This window comes from Nycticebus coucang, chromosome 2, assembly GCF_027406575.1.
Source record: "Nycticebus coucang isolate mNycCou1 chromosome 2, mNycCou1.pri, whole genome shotgun sequence".
NCBI classification, from domain to species: domain Eukaryota; kingdom Metazoa; phylum Chordata; class Mammalia; order Primates; family Lorisidae; genus Nycticebus; species Nycticebus coucang.
In genome coordinates, this window is record NC_069781.1 from 172,425,247 (window position 1) to 172,447,376 (window position 22,130).

Consider the following 22,130-nt stretch of genomic DNA (forward strand, 5'->3'; position numbering starts at 1 on the left):
CCTCTGTAATGTGAGGATAAAACCACTACTGCAATGTTGTTTGTTTGTTTTTTTATTAAATCATGCAAACATTAATGCAATCATGGGGTACCATGAGTTGGTTTTATATACGATTTGAAATATTTTCATCACACTAGTTAACATATCCTTCCTGGCATTGTCTTAGTTATTGTGTTAAGACATTTATATTCTACATTTAGTAAGTTTCTCATGTACCCTTTGCAATGTTGTTTTAAAGGCCTCATGAGATAATTATGCTATGGCACCTATCCCTGGCCTACTATTAATTGAATCTGAGCAAAAGAAAAACTGATCAAGCTTTAAAATTCCTTCCTGGAGAAATACTCAGTTCTCTGAAGCAAAGACTTTCAATATCTGCCCAAAAGGAAAAGAGTAAATCTCCCAGGATAACAAAGAGGTTTTTGTCACCTTCTTACTGTGACTTCAATCACCGAGGACATGACAAGCTTATAAAGGAAACTAGTATAGCACAGCAACAAAAGCCCTGGGGAGTCAGGAGGTTTTGCTTCCAAAGTCAGTTCTGCCATTAATTTCGCCAGCACCCCCTGCCGAGTCACAAACCACCCCTCCCCCCCAGATCCAAGTATCTTGGTACACAGTGAAATGAGATGTTGGAGCACCTGAGGAGGTACACGAGCATCAGCTTATCCTTTGGCTCACTTTAGAAGAAAACAATAGGGCTACAATCTGCATTTGTGAAACACCTATTTCTTTACAAAACCTAGAAAATAAGAAGCAAGCAGAGAGGCTCACTCATTAAAGTAGCAGAACTATCTTCTGGCCAAACTCCTCACTCTCCCATGAGCTGCCATCAGCAAGCAGGAGTGTACAGTTCATTAAACTAAGTACCTCCACGTTGACGTTCCGGATTTGCACATTGATCAGGGAGAACTCCTGCTGCAGGGTCTGAGGGAGGCCCAATTGATCTGATTTCCTCTCTTCCAGGACACAGCTAGGGGGATCTTCCTTTAAGGCTAGCAAGAGAGAAGCTCAGTATTGGAAGCCATTTTTGAAAATGAGTTAGAGAGCAGTTTTGGGTATCTGCCATAACTCTGAGACATGCAGAGTGTCACATCCCCTGAGACATCGGTTTGACATGTACCTTCTTCCTCCCCATGGCTTGAGCTGTGCTGCTGGTCTGTGTCTTGAGTGTGCAGGGTCTTCTCTGGCTCCGGCAGAAGAGAAATGCTCTCAATGAACTCATCGACACCATCTAGAATGTCATTTGCACAAAGCTGCAACAAAGGGCAGAAGATGGAGGTCTAGAAAAGTCGGTGGAAATGATTATCATGTCTGGTTAAAGAGTTCTCACTTAAAAATCAGAATCACAAAGGATAGAGATGTGTCAGCCAAGAACTGACACTATCAGAGTAGATTTTACCCATCACCAGTTCTCCCCGGCTAAATACACAGGATAATAGACTATTATTTCGCCCTGAAAATTTTTCATCATGTTCAGAGTTTATGCAAGCCTCAGAAAAAATTAATTTAAATTTCAACCCCTGATGGAGTTATTCTAACCAAAGAGCAAAAATATCATAACCTCAAAGCACTTGGTACAAATTGTATCTTTTGGAGAAAATAGATTGAAAAGGTAATAAGGTGTTAAGACTGGACCCAAATGCTCCAGAGAGACTTCACACCAAGCGGTGTTGCAATTTTCTATTTCTATCCATTCTTTGTGAAGCCAGGTGCCAAGCACTGTGGGAGATGCAGTGCAAGTGAGAAGTTTTCCTGCCATCAAGAAATTTAGCCATCAGGGCGGCGCCTGTGGCTCAGTGAGTAGGGCGCCGACCCCATATACCGAGGGTAGCGGGTTCAAACCCGGCCCCGGCCAAACTGCAACAAAAAATAGCCAGGTGCTGTGGCGGGCACCTGTAGTCCCAGCTACTGGGGAGGCTGAGGCAACAGAATCACCTAAGCCCAAGAGCTGGAGGTTGCTGTGAACTGTGATGCTACAACACTCTACCAAGGGTGATAAAGTGAGACTCTGTCTCTACAAAAAAAAAAAAAAAGAAAGACATTTAGCCATCTTTCTAAAGAGGGCAGAGCCCCGTGATGAGGCAGAGCACGGCCAAGGTCACCAAAGCAGTTCCCACTAGGTGCTACTATGCTTCGTAGAAGAAAAAGACATCATTCACGGGGGCGGGGGGAACAAATTAGAAAATAGCTTTAAAGACGTGGTATTGCTGATGGGTGCTGAAGGCTCTGAACATCTGCTAAGTGCAAGGGTAGGCTTCTTAGTCCATTTAGAAAAAGAAAGAAATGAAGCCCACAGGCCATTTGCCCAGTATGCTACCCATTCCATCTTCTACAAGGACAGGAGAAAAAAGGCAGAGGTTCTTTGGCCTGAAGGTGCTGAATCCTGAAGTTGGCTCTTAAAGCCCTTCAAGCCTCAGTGCGGCATACACAAGCCACTCAGCCAAACAGCAAGTACACACCAAATGTCTCCCATGTGACCTCTAACCTCCACAAAGACAGAATCTTACATTTCTTCCTCTACAAGAGCATTGAATACATACCCTCTGCATCTGGGAATCCACCCGCCACATTCTCAAGGTCTGATCCCGGGACCACGTAACCAGTTGGTAGTCCTTGGACCCTAGAAATCACCAGATAAGAATCCTGGAAATTCCTCTGGATTCAATATCCACTTTGCTACAGGTTGTAATGAGTGAGATTCACCTATCCATCCAACCAACAAATACCTATTGAACGTCTCTTATATGGTAGGCACTGGGACTACAGCATGAATAACAATCTCTAGTTTCATAGATCTCACATTCTAATGGTGGAAACAGACGAACATGGAATACCTAGTAGTGATAATTGGTGCAAAAAATAACAGAGGATGAGAGGACAGAGACTGATGATGGAGCTATTTTTAAACAGAACTCCCTGGGGAAATTACATTTGAGCAGAAACTTAAATGAAGTGAAATAATAACTAGTAAATTAGCAGGTAAAGAGTGATGTTGGGATTTAATGTGACACCAAACTTTGACCTCTACAAATGTTCTTCTTTTTATATGCTCTTGAGGAGCTGAGGATGAATATCTTTTTTTGTAAAATGAATTGTTTTGAATGCATCACGGCATCTTACCATTCTAGTGATGAATCTTTTTATAAAATGAATAATTAATCAAGGTTCTTAACTGATGGAATCATATTTTCACATATTAGGTCTGGTCAAAGGGAAGTTACTCTGAAAACGTTCAGGGTACTTTATCAAAGATGAGGACATTCTGGGGTGATTATGCAGTATCTAGAATCTTCTTTATAGCTATCTTCAGAGAGAAAAAAATTTAGAAATAATTTCATCCAATTCCCTCATTTTTTGGATGGGAAACTGAGGCAACAAAGAACACTGTATGTCCAAGGTAACAGGGTGAGTGAGCAGGGAAACAAGGGCTAGTTCTCATCCTCATCGTTCTCATGCTCAACCAGGCACTCACTCCTCTCTGGCTTTATATCCCTAGGCAAGGCTAACCACACAGCAGCTATTCTGAACCACTGCCTGCCGTGGGTGCCATCTCCGAGCCTATGGTGACTATGTCAACGATTTCTGGCCTCACATCTGCCTCTTTTCATGCCCCCGATTTTGAGAAAAAAGTAACCCCCAGTTCCATCCTAAACTCAATCCTCACCCTCCCAACCTATTCCCACCCACTGCCCATGAGCCCTTGTTTCCCGGACTTCTGAGCTCGCATCTTCTCCCTATCTTTCCATAGGGCAGCAGGCGGGTTCTGCCAACTGGTTTATTCTAATCCTTGCCTTTGAAGGTAACTTCATTCACAAAACTGGTTCCTGCTGCTTCTGCTGATGCCACCCTACCATCTGGTTTCTATCCTCAATTCACTTTTGGAACTCCTCTTTCTCTCTCTTTTTTTTTGAGACAGAGTCTCACTCTGTCGCCCTGGGTAGAGTGCTGTCATTGTAGCTCACAGCAACCTCCAACTCTTGGGCTCAAGCGATTCTCCTGCTTCAGCCTCCCAAGGAGCTGGGACTACAGGCACCCAACACAACACCTGACTAGTTTTTCTGTTTTTAGAGACAGGGTCTTGCTCTTGCTCTTGCTCAGGCTGGTCACGAACTCCTCAGCTCAAATGATCCACCCACCTTGGCCTCCCAGAGTGCTAGGATTACTGGCATGAGCCACACACCCGGCCTAGAGCTCCCATCTTAATGAACTTATGTGTGCATGACTTCCTGTTTGTTTGATAAATGCTTTTCTCTCTCTTTTTTTTTTTAGAGACAGAATTTCACTCTGTTGCCCTCTGCAGAGTGCTGTGACGTCACAGCTCACAGCAACCTCCAGCTCTTGGGCTTAGGTGATTCTCTTGCCTCAGCCTCCCAGTAGCTGGGACTACAGGTGCCCGCCACAACACCTGGCTATTTTTTGTTGTTGTTATAGTTTGGCCGGGGCTGGGTTTGAACCCGCCACCCCCGGTATATGGGGCTGGTGCTCTACTCACTGAGCCACAGGCGCCGCCCAAATGCTTTTCTCTTACTCTGCATTTTTTTCTCTTATTCTGATGCTTCAGCAACACCTAAAACCAGTAACTACACTTTCCTTCATGAAGCATCATTTTCCTTTGGCCACAATATCCTTATTCTCTTCCTACCTCTCTGAGAGACGTTTCAGCACAGTGAAAATCAAAACCAAAGCATGAGGTGGTCAATAAAAATTGATTTGACTGATTTTGACTTTATAATGTTGCAAAAACATGACAATATAGATGTAATGTACGGTACTCAATAAATTACATGAGATATTCAATACTTTAATATAAAATGGGCTTTATATTAGATAATTTTATCCAATTGCAGGCTAATGCAAGTGTTCTGAGCATGTTCAAAGTAAGCTAGGCTAAGCTATGATGGTCAGAAGGTTAAGCGTATTAAATGCACTTTCAACTTAAAGATATTTTCAATTTTCAATAGATTTATTGGATGTAACCCCAATATAAATCAAGGAGTAGCTGAATAAAAATGCATGCAAGGTTAATTAAATTTATAAAAGGTTCAAAAGCAGGCAAACCTAAACGATTTTTAGGAATTCATAAATAGATGGTGAAACCATAAATGAAACACACAGAAACTGCTATTGCAAGCATTAGGATAGTGATGCTGTAGGGAAAGGGAGGGGACTGTGACCAGGAGGCTTCTGGGGTTCTGACAAGGTTCTCTTTCTTGACCTTCATGACGGTTACATAAATTTTAACTTCATAATTATTTGTTAAAATGTACACATTCTAGGCAACTTTCTAGATACAGGATATGTTTCACAATAAAAAAAGAATTCTTTTAAAAAATACGTATAACTTGTACACAAAATTTCACTACTGGCCAGATAGTTCCAATTTACACAATTCACCCCAGCACAAATAACTCACAATGGGTCACTAAAAACTTTTTATTTCAAGGCCAGGTGTGGTGGCTCATATCTGTAATCCCAGCACTCTGGGAGGCCGAGGCAGGTGTATTGTTTGAGCTCAGGAGTTCAAGATCAGCCTGAGCAAGAGTGAGACACCATCTCTAAAAGTAGCCAGGCGTTCTGGCGGGTGCCTGTAGTCCCAGCTACTTGGAAGGCTGAGGCAAGAGAATCACTTGAGCCCAAGAGTTTGAGGTTGCTGTGAGCTGTGATGCCACAGCACTCTACCAAGGGTGACAAAGTGAGACTCTGTCTCAAAAAAACAAAAAAAATTAAAAAGAAAAAATAAAAACTTTTTATTTCAATACAAAACTAAAGTTCAACCCCTCCCTGTCAGACTGTGAGGAAATGACACTATCTACTATGACAAATTACAGGCGATTAAGATGAAAGTCAAAAGCCATGCATGCAATTGGTGGGATAAAAGACCAGGCAGCCTCACGCTGAAAACAAGAGCAATTTTGGAAATAAGGAAAGTTAAGAGGATGATCAAAAGAGTCCCTTTAGTAAATATCCTGGAAGAGGTTTACAAAGGTCACAGATGAGCTGGGATAGAAGATGAGTGCTCTAATCCCAGGTCCACTAGGGATTGCTCCTCCACCTGCCCGGCTTCTCCTCTATAGTATGGAAACACTCAGAAAGTTAATTTCTATTCTGTCAAACATTTACAGGTCATGGCAATAAGATCCCAAGACAAGAGAGGCTGCGTCTCAACTTGCATGTTGATGTGGTGAAGAAACTGAGGCCAGCTGAAGCTGCAAAAACAAACCCCAAAAGCACGGTGCTTAAAGCAAAGACTTCTGGCTTGTTCTATGTTTCTACCTTGTCTGTTGCCAGGATCTGCTGGGAGTAGTTCCATTTGGAGCTTTGCCAGCTGCCACGGCAGAAGCAAAGAGAACAGGTAGCTACACACCGACTCCTTGCCCTTCAACCCAGGAGAGACTGCAGCAGCTCTGTTCATGCGTCATGATCAAAGCAAGTCATTTGGCTAAACCTCTCTCAGAGATGAGGGGCAAAATGCCACTACGTGCTTATGAAGAAAACCGGGGGTTTATGGTGGACCGCACCAATGACCACCTTGAGTCGCCCTTATCAACAAGTGGGAAGGGGCAAATGCCCTGAACTTTTGAGGGTAGTCAGCCCAGAGTCTCTCAGCTCTGACGATAGACCTCTAGAAACCTCTTTACAAGAGTATCTCTTCCAAGGGGGTGACTATGCTGACAACCAAAGAAAAAGGAATCTGAGGGAAGACCAACAGACACACAGCCTCTTCACCCAACTCTAATTAGCAGTAGCGTCCCCTGGCTCTCTGGTTCCTAAAGTCCAGCCCTATTTCTGCGTCCTCCTTACTGGAGACTCCATGGCAACAGTGACTGGTGCTGCTGTTCTACAGAGCTCAGAAGGAAAACAGGCAGCGGTCTTCTCTCCCACTCACCTTCCTTCTGTTTCCTCCACTGGAACTCCAGCACCACATCATCGTGCCCCACAAAGGTGTGAACTGGGGTGTTCAAGTCAAAGACATTCCACAGGAGGAGGCTGTTTTCCCTCCGCAGCTGAGGAACCATCACGGTCACTAATCCATTGCTGAAAGGCTAAGGCAAGCAAGGGAAAAGCAGGTGATCATTCCAGGGAGAATCAGTGAGTCCTGAGTTTCCAAATCCTGAATTTTTCCTAACATAAATTCAATGATAGAAGGCTCCAGTCTATCTTGGGAAAAATTTCCCAAATACCATAAGCTGACCATCACTTCTACTCTTCTCTTTGCCTACGGAAGGAACCATACTAAATAAGAAATCAGGCTCAGCCAAATGCTTGGGGAAGAATTTTTAGAATTCTAAAATAAGCAAATGGGGCTTGGCGCAGTGGCTTACGTCTATAATCCTAGCACTCTGGGAGGCCAAGGCGGGTGGATCACTGGAGCTCAGGAGTTCAAGACCAGCCCAGGCAAAAGCAAGACCCTGTCTCTACTAAAAATAGAAAAATTAGCCGGGCATGGTGGTGCATGCCAGTAGTCCCAGCAACTATGGAGGCTGAAGCAAGAGGGTAACTTGAACCTAGGAGTTTCAAGTTACTGTGAGCTATAATGCTACAGCACTTTACCCAAGGCCAGAGAGTAAGACTGTCTCAAAAAATAAAATAAAATAAGCAAATAGCTCTGACTACAGTACACTCGAACATACTAGCTATTCTATATAAGTTTCCACTCAAGAGTTACTAAGTTCTTTTCCAGAACAAGCATGCAAGGCTCTTTGGGGAAGTCCTTGGAGGAGCAAACACCATTCTTGCTACATGGAAGTGCGCCAGAAATACACCATCCCCATCTCCATCCCCATTACCCTCCACATCTCCATCCCTATCTCCATCCACATCTCCATCCTCATCCACATCTCCATCCCCATTACTATGTACATCTCCATCCCCATCACCCTGCAGATCTCCATCTCCATCACCCTGCAGATCTCCATCCCCATCACCCTCCACATCTCCATCCACATCTCCATCCCCATCCACATCTCCATCCCCATCACTATCTACATCTCCATCCCCATCACCCTCCACATCTCCATCCCCATCACCATCCACATCTCCATCCCCATCACCATCCCCATCTCCATCCCCATCACCATCCACATCTCCATCCCCATCCACATCTCTATCCCCATCACCATCCACATCTCCATCCCCATCACCCTCCACATCTCCACCCCCACCACCATCTACATCACCATCCACATCTCCATCCCCATCACCCTCCACATCCCCATCCCCATCCACATCTCTATCCCCATCACCCTCTACATCTCTATAACCATCCACATCTCCATCCCCATCACCCTCCACATCTCCATCCCCATCACCATCCACATCTCCATCCCCATCACCATCCCCATCTCCATCCCCATCACCATCCACATCTCCATCCCCATCCACATCTCTATCCCCATCACCATCCACATCTCCATCCCCATCACCCTCCACATCTCCACCCCCACCACCATCTACATCACCATCCACATCTCCATCCCCATCACCCTCCACATCCCCATCCCCATCCACATCTCTATCCCCATCACCCTCTACATCTCTATAACCATCCACATCTCCATCCCCATCACCCTCCACGTCTCCATCCTCATTTCCATCCCCATGACCCTCCACATTTCCATCCCCATCACGCTCCACATCTCCATCCCCATCACCATCCACATCTCCATCCCCATCACCATCCACATCTCTATCCCCATCTCCATCCACATCACCATCCATATCTCCATCCCCATCACCCTCCACATCTCCATCTCCATCACCATCTCCATCCCCATCACCCTCCACATCTCCATCCCCATCATCATCCACTTCTCCATCCCCATCACCCTCCACATCTCCATCCCCATCACCATCCACATCTCCATCCCCATTACCATCCACATCACCCTCTAGATCTCCATCGCCATCACCCTCCACATCTCCATCCCCATCACCCTCCACATCTCCATCCCCATCACCATCCACATCTCCATCCCCATTACCATCCACATCCCACCCTCTACATCTCCATCGCCATCACCCTCCACATCTCCATCCACATCTTCATCCCCATCACCCTCCACATCTCCATCTCCATCACCATCTCCATCCCCATCACCCTCCACATCTCCATCCCCATCATCATCCACTTCTCCATCCACATCACCCTCTACATCTCCATCGCCATCACCCTCCACATCTCCATCCACATCACCCTCCACATCTCCATCCCCATCTCCATCCCCATCCACATGGAGTATCACCTCCCCACTGCCCGAATACCACAACCATTCAAAGGAAAACTTCATTAACTTCAGGATTGACATGTTTTACTTAGCAAAACCCAATCTGCTAGGTAGCTAAAGAGCCCACTGGGTTGATAATTAGACTCTGTTTTTTAAGGAATAAACCATAGGCACCTAAAAGCACATTTATTTTCACCTTCTCTTCTGGCAGCACTCCTGACTTTTGTGTTTATTTTTCACAGCAAACATATTAATCCAAAGAAGTATGTTAATTTGTAAGAACAGTGTCTCATTTCTTAGCAAGTGACTCCAGATACAAAAGCAACTTAATACTCAAATTACCTTCTTTGTTCCATAATGCCCCAGGGTGACAGCCTAATGTATAAAGGTAGCTTTATTCATCCCTGTGCTTTCAAATTGACATTAAAGGAAATACATTATTTCCGATCAGCAGCTATCTATGTGGCAATGAAAAAATTGCTGGAAGGTTGATAATAGCCTACTCTGTCTATTTGTAGCATTCTATGATTTGTAAAGCACATTCTTATACAACATTTCAAAAGGAAGGCAGATTGTGAATGTACTAAGTGCTATTGAATTGTACACTTTAAAGTGGTGAATTTTATCACAATTTTAAAAAAGGAAGGCATAGTAAAAACTATTATTCATATTCTACAGAGGAGGAAATTTCTGCTCAAAACCATCAAGTAGCTGGCCCAAGGCCACACAAATACTAAGGAGTGAGCAGGGCTCCCAACCCAGGTTTTCTGAATCTAAAGTCAGAGTTCCTTCCACCACCCTTCACTAACTTCAAGCCTCTCCATATCCCCTCCCACCCCCATGCACCCTGCTGCCCTACCATTAGTGAATGTCTTTACCCAGGCTAGCTTCTCCATCAAGCTTTGGTCAACAATTTGAATGTAGATACCATCTACATCATTCTAAGAACACATTTTATTTTATGTATTTATTTTTTGAGACAGAGTCTCACTATGTCACCCTCGGTAGAGTGCTATGGCATCACAGCTCACAGCAACCTCAAATTCTTGGGCTTAAACGATTCTCTTGCCTCAGCCTCTCAAGTAGCTGGGACTACAGGCGCCCGCCACAATGCCCACCTACTTTTTTGTTGTACTTGTCATTGTTGTTGAGCAGGCCCAAGCTGGGTTCTAACCCACCAACCCCAGTGTATGTTGCTGGTGCCCTAACCACTGAGCTATGGGCACTGAGCCAAGAACATATTTTAAATAGTTAGCATCTATGCAATCATTATCACATTTGTTTCATTCCTAAACTAAGACAGAAAGAGAAAAATGCCTCACAAAGAAAATAAGAGAAAAGGTCCTGGGCGCCTTGTGTCTGGATCGCCAAGAGGAAGTTTCCTAGCAGGAGGTGGGGTGGGCTGCTCACCGTGTATCTGGCCTTCCAGACAGGCACCTGGCAAGGGAGAATATTGAGGTATTTCCGAGGCTGGCGGTAATCCCAGAACTGGAAGAAAGAAAGGAAGATCATTTGTGAAATAAATGCCATTCAAAAAACTCAACTATTGAGATAAGCGCACAGCCTTCAAATTCATTGCTTTTTGTCCTCTAAAGATACATTCCAATAGTGTCTTTTTAGTTTAGCCTCCATAATCACACTGTGACAGAGACATAAAGAAACTCTCCTTTCCATTTATAAACATCACAGGAGAATTTCTGAACATTATGAAGACTACCAACTGGGGCAGGTCACTGTCAAACAGGCCTGCCTATGAAACCACCTTTGCAGCTGCAAGGTTAAAGTGATAGTTTTAATCCTGTATCACTTTTACACTATATGGGCAATTTAACTAAAAACGCTAGCTAAATTATCTTGCCTACTTACTGCATTTCAAACACATATTTAGAGCTTTAAGTTTTTTGTTCCGTTTGATCTTTACAACAACCACATAAGGATGTTGTTAATCTCTTTCTCAAATGTAGAGGTGAAATTACTAAACAATGTAACTTGCACAACGTCACAAGGTAAATAGCAGCTGTGTGAGAATTTGGACACCAATCCATTTGAGTATGTACTAGTACTCGATTGCCATCTCCAACACATGAAGTGTGGTACTTGAAGTTGCAGAGTACACAAAGGTGAACCAGACAAAAACTCTACTGTAGAGACACCTCTGCCTCTAAGGTAAAAGACAAACACACTTAGAGCTCCAGCACTTGTTACAAAAGAGGAAAGGGCAGCACACTAAAGGCAGGAAAAACAAGATCTAAACTCTGAACTTCTTGGGTACTAAGAAGTTATTTTGAGAAACAGATGACTGGGCCAGGTGCAGTGGTACACGCCTATAGTTCCAACAATTCGAGAGCCTGAGGTGGGTGGATCACTTGATCCCAGGAGTTCAAGGTTTCAGAATAAAATGATCCTTCCTGTGAATCACTGCATACTAGCTTGGATAACATGACACTGTCTCTAAAAATAATAATAATAATGACATAAAAATAGATGGCAAGAACCACTCTGGAAATCAGTTTGTCAATTTCTTAAAAAGTTAAAAGTACACATACCATATGACCCAATAATTGCACGCCAACATATTTGCTCTAGAAAATAGAAAACTTTTGTTCACACAAAAACCTGTATGTGAATTTTATAGCAGTCTATTCACAATCACCAAAACTAGAAAATAGCCCAAATGTCCTCTGATGGGTCAACAGCAAATAAACTGTGGCCTATCCATGTAAGAGAATACTAGTCAGTAATAAAAAGTCTATGTACTTTTGATTCTTAAAACATCATTGATAAATCTTAAAGGCATTATGCAACTGAAAGAAGCTAACTTCAAAAGATTACTTGTGGGAGGCGCCTGTGGCTCAGTGAGTAGGGCGCCGGCCCCATATGCCGAGGGTGGCGGGTTCAAACCCAGCCCCGGCCAAACTGCAACAACAACAACAACAACAAAAAATAGCCGGGCGTTGTGGCGGGCACCTGTAGTCCCAGCTGCTCGGGAGGCTGAGGCAGGAGAATCGCATAAGCCCAAGAGTTAGAGGTTGCTGTGAGCCGTGTGACACCACGGCACTCTACCCGAGGGCGGTACAGTGAGACTCTGTCTCTACAAAAAAAAAAAAGATTACTTGTAACATGATTCCATTTAAATGGTATTCCCAGAAAAACAGACCTATAGTGATAGAGAATAGATCAGTGGTTGTTAAGAGTTAGGAGTGGAGGGTGGCGCCTGTGGCTCGGTGAATAAGGCGCCAGCCCTATATACCCACGGTGGTGGGTTCAAACCCAGCCCTGGCCAAATTGCAATGACAACAACAACAAAAAAACAGCTGGGCGTTGTGGCGGGCGCCTGTAGTCCCAGCTACTCGGGAGGCTGAGGCAAGAGAATCACCTAAGCCCAAGAGCTGGAGGTTGCTGTGAGGTGTGACACCACAGCACTCTACTGAGGGTGACAAAGTGAAACCCTGTCTCTAAAAAAAAAAAAAAAAGTTAGGAGTGGAGAAGAGTGTGACACGAGGTAGTTATTGAGGTTATGGAACTGTTCTGTACCCTGACTACAATGGCAGTTATACACAACTCTACAAGTGCTAAATTTCACAGACTTTTTTTAAGTCTATAACTTTTTTAAAAAGATAAGAGAAAAAGACATATTATGCTACAAAGGGATAGAGATGATAGGGGACACCTATCACTCTCTAGCCTTTATTTCTATTGCCTCTGGCCTAGCTGCCTGACATAAACAAAAACAAATCCTCTCTAGAGGTAAAACAGCATCCAGAGCTTCAAATTATTTCCACAATTTTTTATAAATAACGTGCAGTACTCAATCAAAATTAACTTGGCGTATAAGAAGTACTGACCAAAATATGAGAGGAACAACTGGCAACAGACGTAGATCCACATAGCAAAATCAGGAGACAAAAATTGTTAAATTACTATGAAAGAACACATTCGAAGACTCAAAATCCAAATTTGTAAATTTGGGAATTGAAACAGACAACTAAGATCAGTTGATACATTTAAGAGCATAATGGACATAGGTGAAGATAGAATTGTAAACTGATGATAGTTCATATGAAAATACCCAGATTGGGGTGGCGCCTGTGGCTCAGTGAGTAGGACGCCGGCCCCATGTGCCGAGGGTGGCAGGTTCAAACACAGCCCTGGCCAAACCGCAACAAAAAAATAGCCGGGCATTGTGGCGGGCGCCTGTAGTCCCAGCTGCTCGGGAGGCTGAGGCAAGAGAATCGCGTAAGCCCAAGAGTTGGAAGTTGCTGTGAGCCGTGTGATGCCAGGGCACTCTATCGAGGGCAGTAAAGTAAGACTCTGTCTCTACAAGAAAAAAAAAAAAAGAAAATACCCGGATTGAACCACAGTAATACAAAAGGATAGAAAATACGGAAAAATATATAAGACAATCCAGAAGGAACATAGTGGAAAAGTCTAATAGATGTGTAATTATTGTGCTGGAGGAAAGAACAGAGAAAGAGAATAGAAAAAAAGCAATATTTGAAGAGAAAAGAATGGTTGAAAATTGACCCAAAGTGAGGAAGCCAACAAGCCACAAACTTAAGAATTATTTTTCCCTCCTTACAAAGGAAACTAGTTTCCATAATGGCCTTTTACAATTATAACCCTTTCTGTCAATGTGGCTAACCTACACACGTATTCTCATGCTGGCTCTCCTTCTGTTTCAAAACTTCTAGAGATTTATTGGTTAAAAAGAAAAATCGGTCATTTGAAAAAACTGTAGGGATACCGGTTCAGGCAGAAAGATTCCTTACCAAATCTCAAAATGTTTTGAAACTGGTTTTACATGGCTTTAGAGCAAGAAAAGAGATTTTCCATTGGTTTTGCTTGGTTTGTGCAATAATTTTGTGAATAAGCTTGACTGGAAATGGAAATGGCTTGTCTGGAGTTTCATTATCTTCTTAAAAAATCTAAAGAGTTCCAAGTGGACGACTTTCTTCATCTCTCAAAAGAGAATCAGGATATCCAAAAGAAATAAACAAATGATCCAGGTTGAGATGTGACAGGAGTATCCCATGTGTCAACAACAAGGTAATAACTCTTAACAGTTGTTTTTTTATTTAACATACCATATGAATGAATACTACAGAATACAGCACATAATGAATGGGTATACATCACCTATAAATTCTTGAGTTCCCCAGCTCAGGGGGATAAAGAGTTAAGTTTCTTTCATTGTAGTAGTGCCAGAAGGGTGTGCTCAATAATTTCTAACACAGTGTACTTATCTCTACTTCTAAAAAAAAGAATTAATGAATTCAGTTAGATGATTTGTTAAATATAATGTCATCCCTATTTTGATTCATTATTAGAACTAATAAGCAGGTTAAACTTAAGAATTTCTAGAAAAAAAGTTCAAACTTTTAATAGATATGCTGCTTTTTAAAAAAGCCTCAATGTTACAGGCGATTGCACTAATGTAAACAGCTATGATTTAACAATAAAAAAAAGAAAAGAAAAAAAATAAAATAAATAATAAAAAAGCTTCAATGTTTACTGAAGCTATATAGCTAAGGAGAAAAATAATTAGCAGTGAGTTGAATTATGGCCATAGATGTCAGAACACAAAAGAAGAAGTTTGACAACAGAGGAAAAAGTGAAAAACAAAAAATAAAAGCAAAAATAATTTCGATACTTAAACTTTATTAAGTTTTTTTAAAAAATCAGTAGAAAAAGTTCAGGGAATGTTCTTAATGAAGACAAATCCCTGGACAAATGAGACTGTATAGTTTGATAATTGGGTTTATAAATAGCCATGTGTCTTTTCCTGACTTTTTCACAGTGTAAATATTAATATTAATATACTATTCTAACTTAAATAAGGCTTGGATTTATTTCCTCAGGGAAAGCTTAATTAAACTTCCTAAATTGCATAAACTATTTTTATGGATTATATGAGTTATCAACATTTCTACAAAATGTTTAAAATTATAAAAATGTAAAACAATTACATTAAATTAAACTGAATGAAATTAACTGATGCTTTTATAAAAAGTGTTTGCTTTTAAGAACTTTTTATAATTGAACAGAAAAGGTCTTTGAAGTAAAAAAGAAAAAAACTTTTTATAATACTAAAAATCATAACATAATACTAAAAACTTAGCTGTTCCACTCCAGTATCCAGGTAAATGTGTTTAATATCTTTCTAGAAAACTCTAGACATTAACTTGTGTTTCTCTCTGTTATACTACCAATTTAAACTGTACTTTGAAAATACTTAAATTAACTTTAAGACCTTGGACTAAAATTAGAATTACTTTTACACTTGATCTTAGCCAAAAGGCCGAAAAGCGATTAGAATAACTTTTAAATATGTGAACAACTTCTAAGTAAAATAAAGAAAACTTTCTAAAAATTGGGTTATAAGACATAATTTTTACACATACACATCCTTAACCTTATTTTAATACTTTATTGATTGCCCAACTGTTAATACATTGAAAGAATTTACAAATACCTTTTGATCACGTTAGTATACTTCTGCTGTTTTAAGAATATCAAATATTATCTATGATTGTCTAAGGATTTGTATGCAAGATAACATGCTTCTTGCTTATCAAGGAGAGAAAGTCATTTTGTCTTATACATGTCCACAAAGTCAGCTGAATGTCATAGATTTTCTTATAAATGGAAAAGGCTTGCAGAAATGCCTTTTCTGCAAAGCATTACATGGATGGTATGCAAAAGGTCTAAAACTAAAATGTAGGTTTTCTTTCTGTTTAAACAACTGAATTTGGGGCATATAGATTGTTCACAACAGTAAAATAGTAAAAATGATAAAAACTTAGTCTACACATAGAGAACAGGGATTTTTATATCACCAAAATACTGTTACTTTTTGTTTTTTCACAATGCTCATGAATCTTTTCTTAAACAAGTCTTTAAAAAATTTCCTAATAATTTGTTAGTTACTGCTATATTTAATCTCACTATATATCAAGATCATAATCATTTCTTTCCTTTACAACCATATGACTTATGCTGAAAACTCATTTCTTCTAACAACTCTTCTTTGGCTAAATTCGGGCTCTATGTTTAAAATAATAAAATTGTCAAGATGTCTTTTCCACATAGACTATTATTTTCGGTTTCCCAGATGGCCACAGGGTAAAGGGTAAACTATAATCTCCCCACATTTATAAAAGGAAGGATACTCAAAATAATGAGATCTCCTTGGCATTCTCCAGATTTTCAATTGGTTCAACACCTTATGAATGCTGCTTGTTATCAAGCCCAAAATACGTGAAACATTAGCAAATAAAAGAGAAGTTCAATTTACCTACCTCGATTATATACAAAGTAAAATGTTAACATGAATGCATTTCAGCAATTGTTTACTTTTCAGTTTGGCTGGAAGCATATTTGTGTTCATGTGCAAACACTGACAAGATAACTGTTAACAAAAATAATCCTCTTAAGATAAAGAAAGATCCCTGAGAATTTGAGAGAGGATATTTTAAATTAAAAAAAAAAAAAAAAGAAAGAAAGAAAAGAAAGAAAGATTTTGTTTCTAGATCAAAATACATTCACCAGTTGGTAACAATGACAGCATACGATTTATGGGATAAATTAGAGGGCCTCGGGATTTGACAAAGTAAGAATAATATGTTCTTATTCTCTAAGGCAATCACCAATGCAGTCTTACGAAATGATTGTGTGTACCTGCATCTAGGACTTCTTTCTGTTTCAATCTGATATGGTGGTTATTATAAATTAACCAAAGCCATTCCATCCTTCCATTCACAGGCGATTTTTGCTTTGTCCTTACCCTTGCCAGTGGGCCCCTGCTTATAAGCTACAGATCAGAAAGTAAGTCTTCTGAAGAAACAGCAGAAGAGCCTCAGTCAAAAAAGAACCAGGCTGGCCAGGCAAGGTGGGAGGCTAAAGTGGGCAGACGGTTTGAACTCAGGAGCTTGAGGCCAGCCTAAGCAAGAGTAAGACCCCATCTCTACTAAAAATAGAAAAAAACTAGCCAGGTGTCATGGGAGGGCACCTGTAGTCTCAGCTACTCAGGAGGCTGAAATAGGAAGATCTCTTGAACCCAAAAGTTTAGGTTGCTATGAGCTATGATGACACCATGGCACTCTACCTAGGGCAACACAGTGAGACTCTGTCAAAAAAAAAAAAAAAAAAAAAGGGCAGCACCTATGGCTCAAAGGAGTAGGGCGCTGGCCCCATACACAAGAGGTGGCAGGTTCAAACCCTGCCCCAGCCAAAAACTGCAAAAAAAAAAAAAAAAAAGAAAGAAAGAACGAGCCAGGCCCTCTTGACTGTTGACGCCACAGGAGACAGGCTCTTAGGTACATGCTTCTCAGGGAGGCTACGTTTTTCGCTTGGGCAGCCACACACCTGCCAGAATGTACCAAAGGACTCCATTAGTGTTAAAGGCAGCAATTGTGTGAAATAGACTGTTTAACCCAAGATCAGGAAAAAAAGAATTAACTATCTAAAATGATATGAATGCATTTCACTGTGGTTAATATTCTGTTTTTAAGGGCCATGTGAGAAAAATCCTTTTCTTTTTTCTTTACCTATCTCTAACCCACAACTCAACTGTTTCACAGTTAAACAATTTACAAACTGAAATGAAACACTCATCCAAAAAAATAAAAAAGAAAAAAAAAAAAAGAAACACTCATCCAGTGTTACCTCACCCAGCTGACCCCTTAGAATTCAAATAATAAATTGTCAGGTTAACATAAGAATAATGATCATGTGGAAGAAAAAGCAAAAAAACATGTTGGTCCTTATCTATAAATTAACTAAAAATAATAGTTGATTGTTATATAAAGTGCCTTTACTAAATTCTTTCTTTCTTGTTTTTTTTTTAAGACTTTCTTGTTTTTTTTTTAAGACAGAGTCTCACGGTGGCGTCATAGCTCACAGCAACATCAAGCTCTTGGGCTTAAGTGATTCTTCTGCCTCAGCCTCCTGAGTAGCCGAGACTACAGGCACCTACCACAACACCCAGTTATTTTTTTGGTTGCAGTTGTCATTGTTGTCTAGCAGGCCTGAGCTGGGCTCAAACCCACCAGCCTCAGTGTATGTGGCCAGCACCCTACTCACTGAGCTACAGGCACTGAGTCTAAATTGCTTCATTTTTTATGCTTGTGTTATTTACCTACATTCAGTAAAAATTATTTTCTTTCGGCTTGGCACCTGTAGTTCAGTGGCTAGGGTGCCAGCCACATACACCAGAGCTGGCAGGTTCAAACCCAGCCCAGGCCTGCCAAACGACAATGACAACTACAACCAAAAAATAGCTGGACGCTGTGGCGGGTGCCTGTAGTCCCAGTTACTTGGGAGGCTGAGGCAAGAGAATCTCTTAAGCCCAAGAGTTTGAGGTTGCTGTGAGTTGTGACGCCACAGCACTCTACCGAGGGTGACACAGTGAGACTCTGTCTCAAAAAAAAAAAAATTATTTTCTTTCCTTCCAAGGTATAGTTAGAATAAACCAGGGCAAAATATCTCATTTCATTAGCAAGCCAAGGCTGCTAGTAAGGAACAAAAACTGCTTTATATGCAGAAATGATGCCTAGAAAGTCCTCCCAAGAAAGTGGCTGTCACCTGGTTTACTGCCTATGAAATCCTAGCTTGAGGTAGGAAAGATGTTACTGCACATCAGCAAGACTTGGGGATCTTGGGCGGTGCCTGTGGCTCAAGCACATCAGCAAGACTTGGGGATCTTGGGCGGTGCCTGTGGCTCAAGCACATCAGCAAGACTTGGGGATCTTGGGCGGTGCCTGTGCCAGCCCCATATACCGGGGGTGGTGGGTTCAAGCCCAGCCCTGGCCAAAACTGAAAAAAAAAAAAAAAACACAAAAAAAAACTTGGGGATCTCAAAGAAAGAGATAGAGTGGAACTGGATAATTTCTGGTTCCTGAACTTGAGAGAAAAGCTGATTAAGGTGTGGGGACAAAAACACAAATGCAACATGAACAAACCAACGAAAAAGCCAACCCTGGCACATAAAAATAAATTACAACCCCAAGGGATTTACAAACTTCAAGACAGAAGTTAACTTTTAAGCCTAAGTGTATGACTCTAGTTTTGCTAATTACACCAAAAAGATGTCATACATGCACTATGCAAATATAAAAAAGGATTAAATAAATGCTACTACATCCCAAAATTGCAAAACCAACTTCTGTGGTCAAATCCGTATTCTTAGGGACAGAGTCTTGACCACAAGGAGGAATTACTTGACCAAAGATGACTCTGCCCTGCCATTATTCTCCTCAAGGGTACACATCACATACCACAATCAGAAAATAAAGACAAACAAGAAATGCTGTACAGCCAGGCGTAATGGCTTGTGCCTGTAATTCTAGCACTTTGGGAGGCCCAGGCACAAGGATTCACTTGAGGCCAGGAGATTGAGACCAGCCTGGGCAGCACAGCACAAGATCATCTCTACAAAAAGTTTAAAAATTTGCGGGGCATAGAGGCATGTGCCTGTAGTCCTAACTGCTAGGGAGCCTGAGGCTGAAGTATTGCTTGAGCCCAAGAGCTTGAGGTTGTGGTAAACTCCAGCCGGGGCAACAGAGGGAGACCTGCCTCTTAAAAAAAAAAAAAGAAAGAAAGAAAACCAAAACCAAAACGCTGTACTCTGAGATAAACCAAAAACCTTAGGGTCACTGAAACACATAAAACCTTGTACATTTCCTATAAATTAGAGAATCCCTACTAAAACAACTCCTTCCTTGACTCTTGCAATACTGATACCTGAAACTGCCATAACTTTTGAGACATAATAATGAGGTGAGGAAACTGCTATTTTTTCCACCATGAACAGACTAATTATAACCACGGTAGGTAATCTTACTAATATTGTGGGTAATAGTGGTTTCTCCCATTTTCTCCAAATTTCTCCTTTACTCATATCTTTGTTGTGTTTGATTGACTTCCTTGCATCTTCTTTGCAAGTAAACTTCCTTTCTAAATGTGTTTTTGTCTCTGACTTCCTTTCTGAACAAATTCTAAGAGGGCTATCAATCAGATAGATGCTATGACATCGCTCTGCTATCATTAACATAACCAGGTTTCCTTGCCCAGCTCCCCAAGAAGCATCCGTATGCATGAAACACAAATATAGCTTTCCTTCCAAAGTGCATCCTCATGCATCCCTGACACATCCCAAGCACAGCTCCTCCTCCCAGGGACACCACTCACCTTGACAGAGTTGTCTTGACTGGAGGTAGCAAGAATGTGCTCACTGTCCGGGTGCCAGTCCAGGCCATGGATTTTGGAGAGGTGGGCTGCTAAGTACTCCACTGCTGTACTGGGTTTCTGCAAAGGATTAGCACTGAGTGTTACCAATATAGAAAGATACTCATTGTCTACCACAGAACAGTCTGCTGGCTGCTAAGTGGGGATACAAAAATACTACCAGATTCTGCCTTTATCCTTCAGAAACTCCACCTTGCTTTGTTTAAGCCAAACAAAATAACACCAAAAGACTCATCCAGCTTTTCATATACTCTGTACATGGGCCTGTGAGCCTAACTACTTCCCACTCCTGCCTTCTGCACGATTTCTATGGAGGATACAAGGAGGGAGTATTTTCACCCTTTAATAGTGCAATCTGACAATTTCTACACCCCTTTCCTCACAATCACCCAAGAAGAGGAGCCAAGACATCTAAAGAGATGCAACCACAACCAAGAGCATAAAAGCATCAATCTTAAAATGATAGAGCACTAAGATCCCAAAGAAGAGTGAACACACATTACAAAAGAAAACAACACAAAATTAATATGCATATGCAATAGGAACAAACTCTGAAGGAAACCTCAGAAATATACAATAGAACACAATTTTTTAAAGCTATCAAATTGGAATGTATTTGTTAAGAATACCCCATGTTATTGAGGCTGGTTTTATCACTGCTGGTGTACAGATAAAACACAACTTTTCTGGGGAGAAAATTGGCAAGATTTATACAGACACTTAAAATTTTCCTTTCTTAAGGGAATAATCCACAAGAAGCTTTAGATACTAAAAATGTTCATACAACACTAGAAAACCAGAAGCAACCTAAGTAATCAACAAGTGAAGAATAATAAAAATTAATCAATGATACTATAACCATGGGATACAATAGGATATAGTCACAAAAAGTTATATTTAGAAAGAGCGTATAAGATGGTAATAATGTATTGGTTATAATAGTAGATGACAAAAAAAAATACCCACATAACTATGTACACAACATAACAAATCAAGTTTTAAAAAATGTATAAGGAAAGAAAACAACAAAATGTTGGCATTTGTCTCTAGGTAGACTTATGAATGATTTTTATTTATTCGCTTGTATTTTCTCTAAAGAACACATATTAATTCTATAGTAGCATTAATCTGAGATTAGGAGTATAGTCTCCAGAACCAGTCTCTCTAAATCCTGGCAGCAAATTGTGACTCAGTTTATTTATAGAACAGGGATAATAAGGGTACCTACTTTAAAGGCTAGTTATAAAGAAATTAACATTAGCTTTAACATGCAAAGCTATTAGAATAACACTTGTGCATAACAAGTGCTTAGTAAATGTTAGTATTAGCTGTACATGAATTTGAAGGAAAATCCAGCGTTACTACTGATACTGCATGGTTTAGGCCTGTGGTGCTTGGTGCCATCAGTGCTGCTTTGACCCTAGCAAGTAGCAAAGAAGTGAAAATATGACCAGCAAGTTCTATAACCCACTTGAGCAGAAGCCCAACGTATCAATATCAAACAAACAAAAAAGCTAAAATTCATTCAACATAATAGATAAAAAGGCTTGCTGAGAGAAGTTAGTATTACTAGTTATTAGTTTCCTGGTCTATAACCAGAAGACTAGAAAATGCTATTCTAGTGACAAGATGAATAAATCAGTCACCAATTTAAGAAAT

General features: G+C 40.9%; 1 protein-coding gene across 4 annotated transcripts in view; it reads right to left on the reverse strand.

The window, feature by feature from the left end:
- The window catches only part of WDR59 (WD repeat domain 59), an 87,816-nt gene that overhangs the window by 30,385 nt on the left and 35,301 nt on the right, over positions 1 to 22,130 (reverse strand). For all 4 annotated transcript variants that reach the window (XM_053607896.1, XM_053607889.1, XM_053607906.1 and 1 more), the window contains exons 8-13: positions 20,415 to 20,531; positions 10,638 to 10,715; positions 6,890 to 7,046; positions 2,544 to 2,623; positions 1,124 to 1,256; positions 871 to 995 (exon numbers count right to left, since the gene is read on the reverse strand). In XM_053607896.1, the coding sequence (XP_053463871.1) occupies positions 871 to 995; positions 1,124 to 1,256; positions 2,544 to 2,623; positions 6,890 to 7,046; positions 10,638 to 10,715; positions 20,415 to 20,531 (690 nt within the window). The remainder of the gene's footprint in view (positions 1 to 870; positions 996 to 1,123; positions 1,257 to 2,543; positions 2,624 to 6,889; positions 7,047 to 10,637; positions 10,716 to 20,414; positions 20,532 to 22,130) is intronic.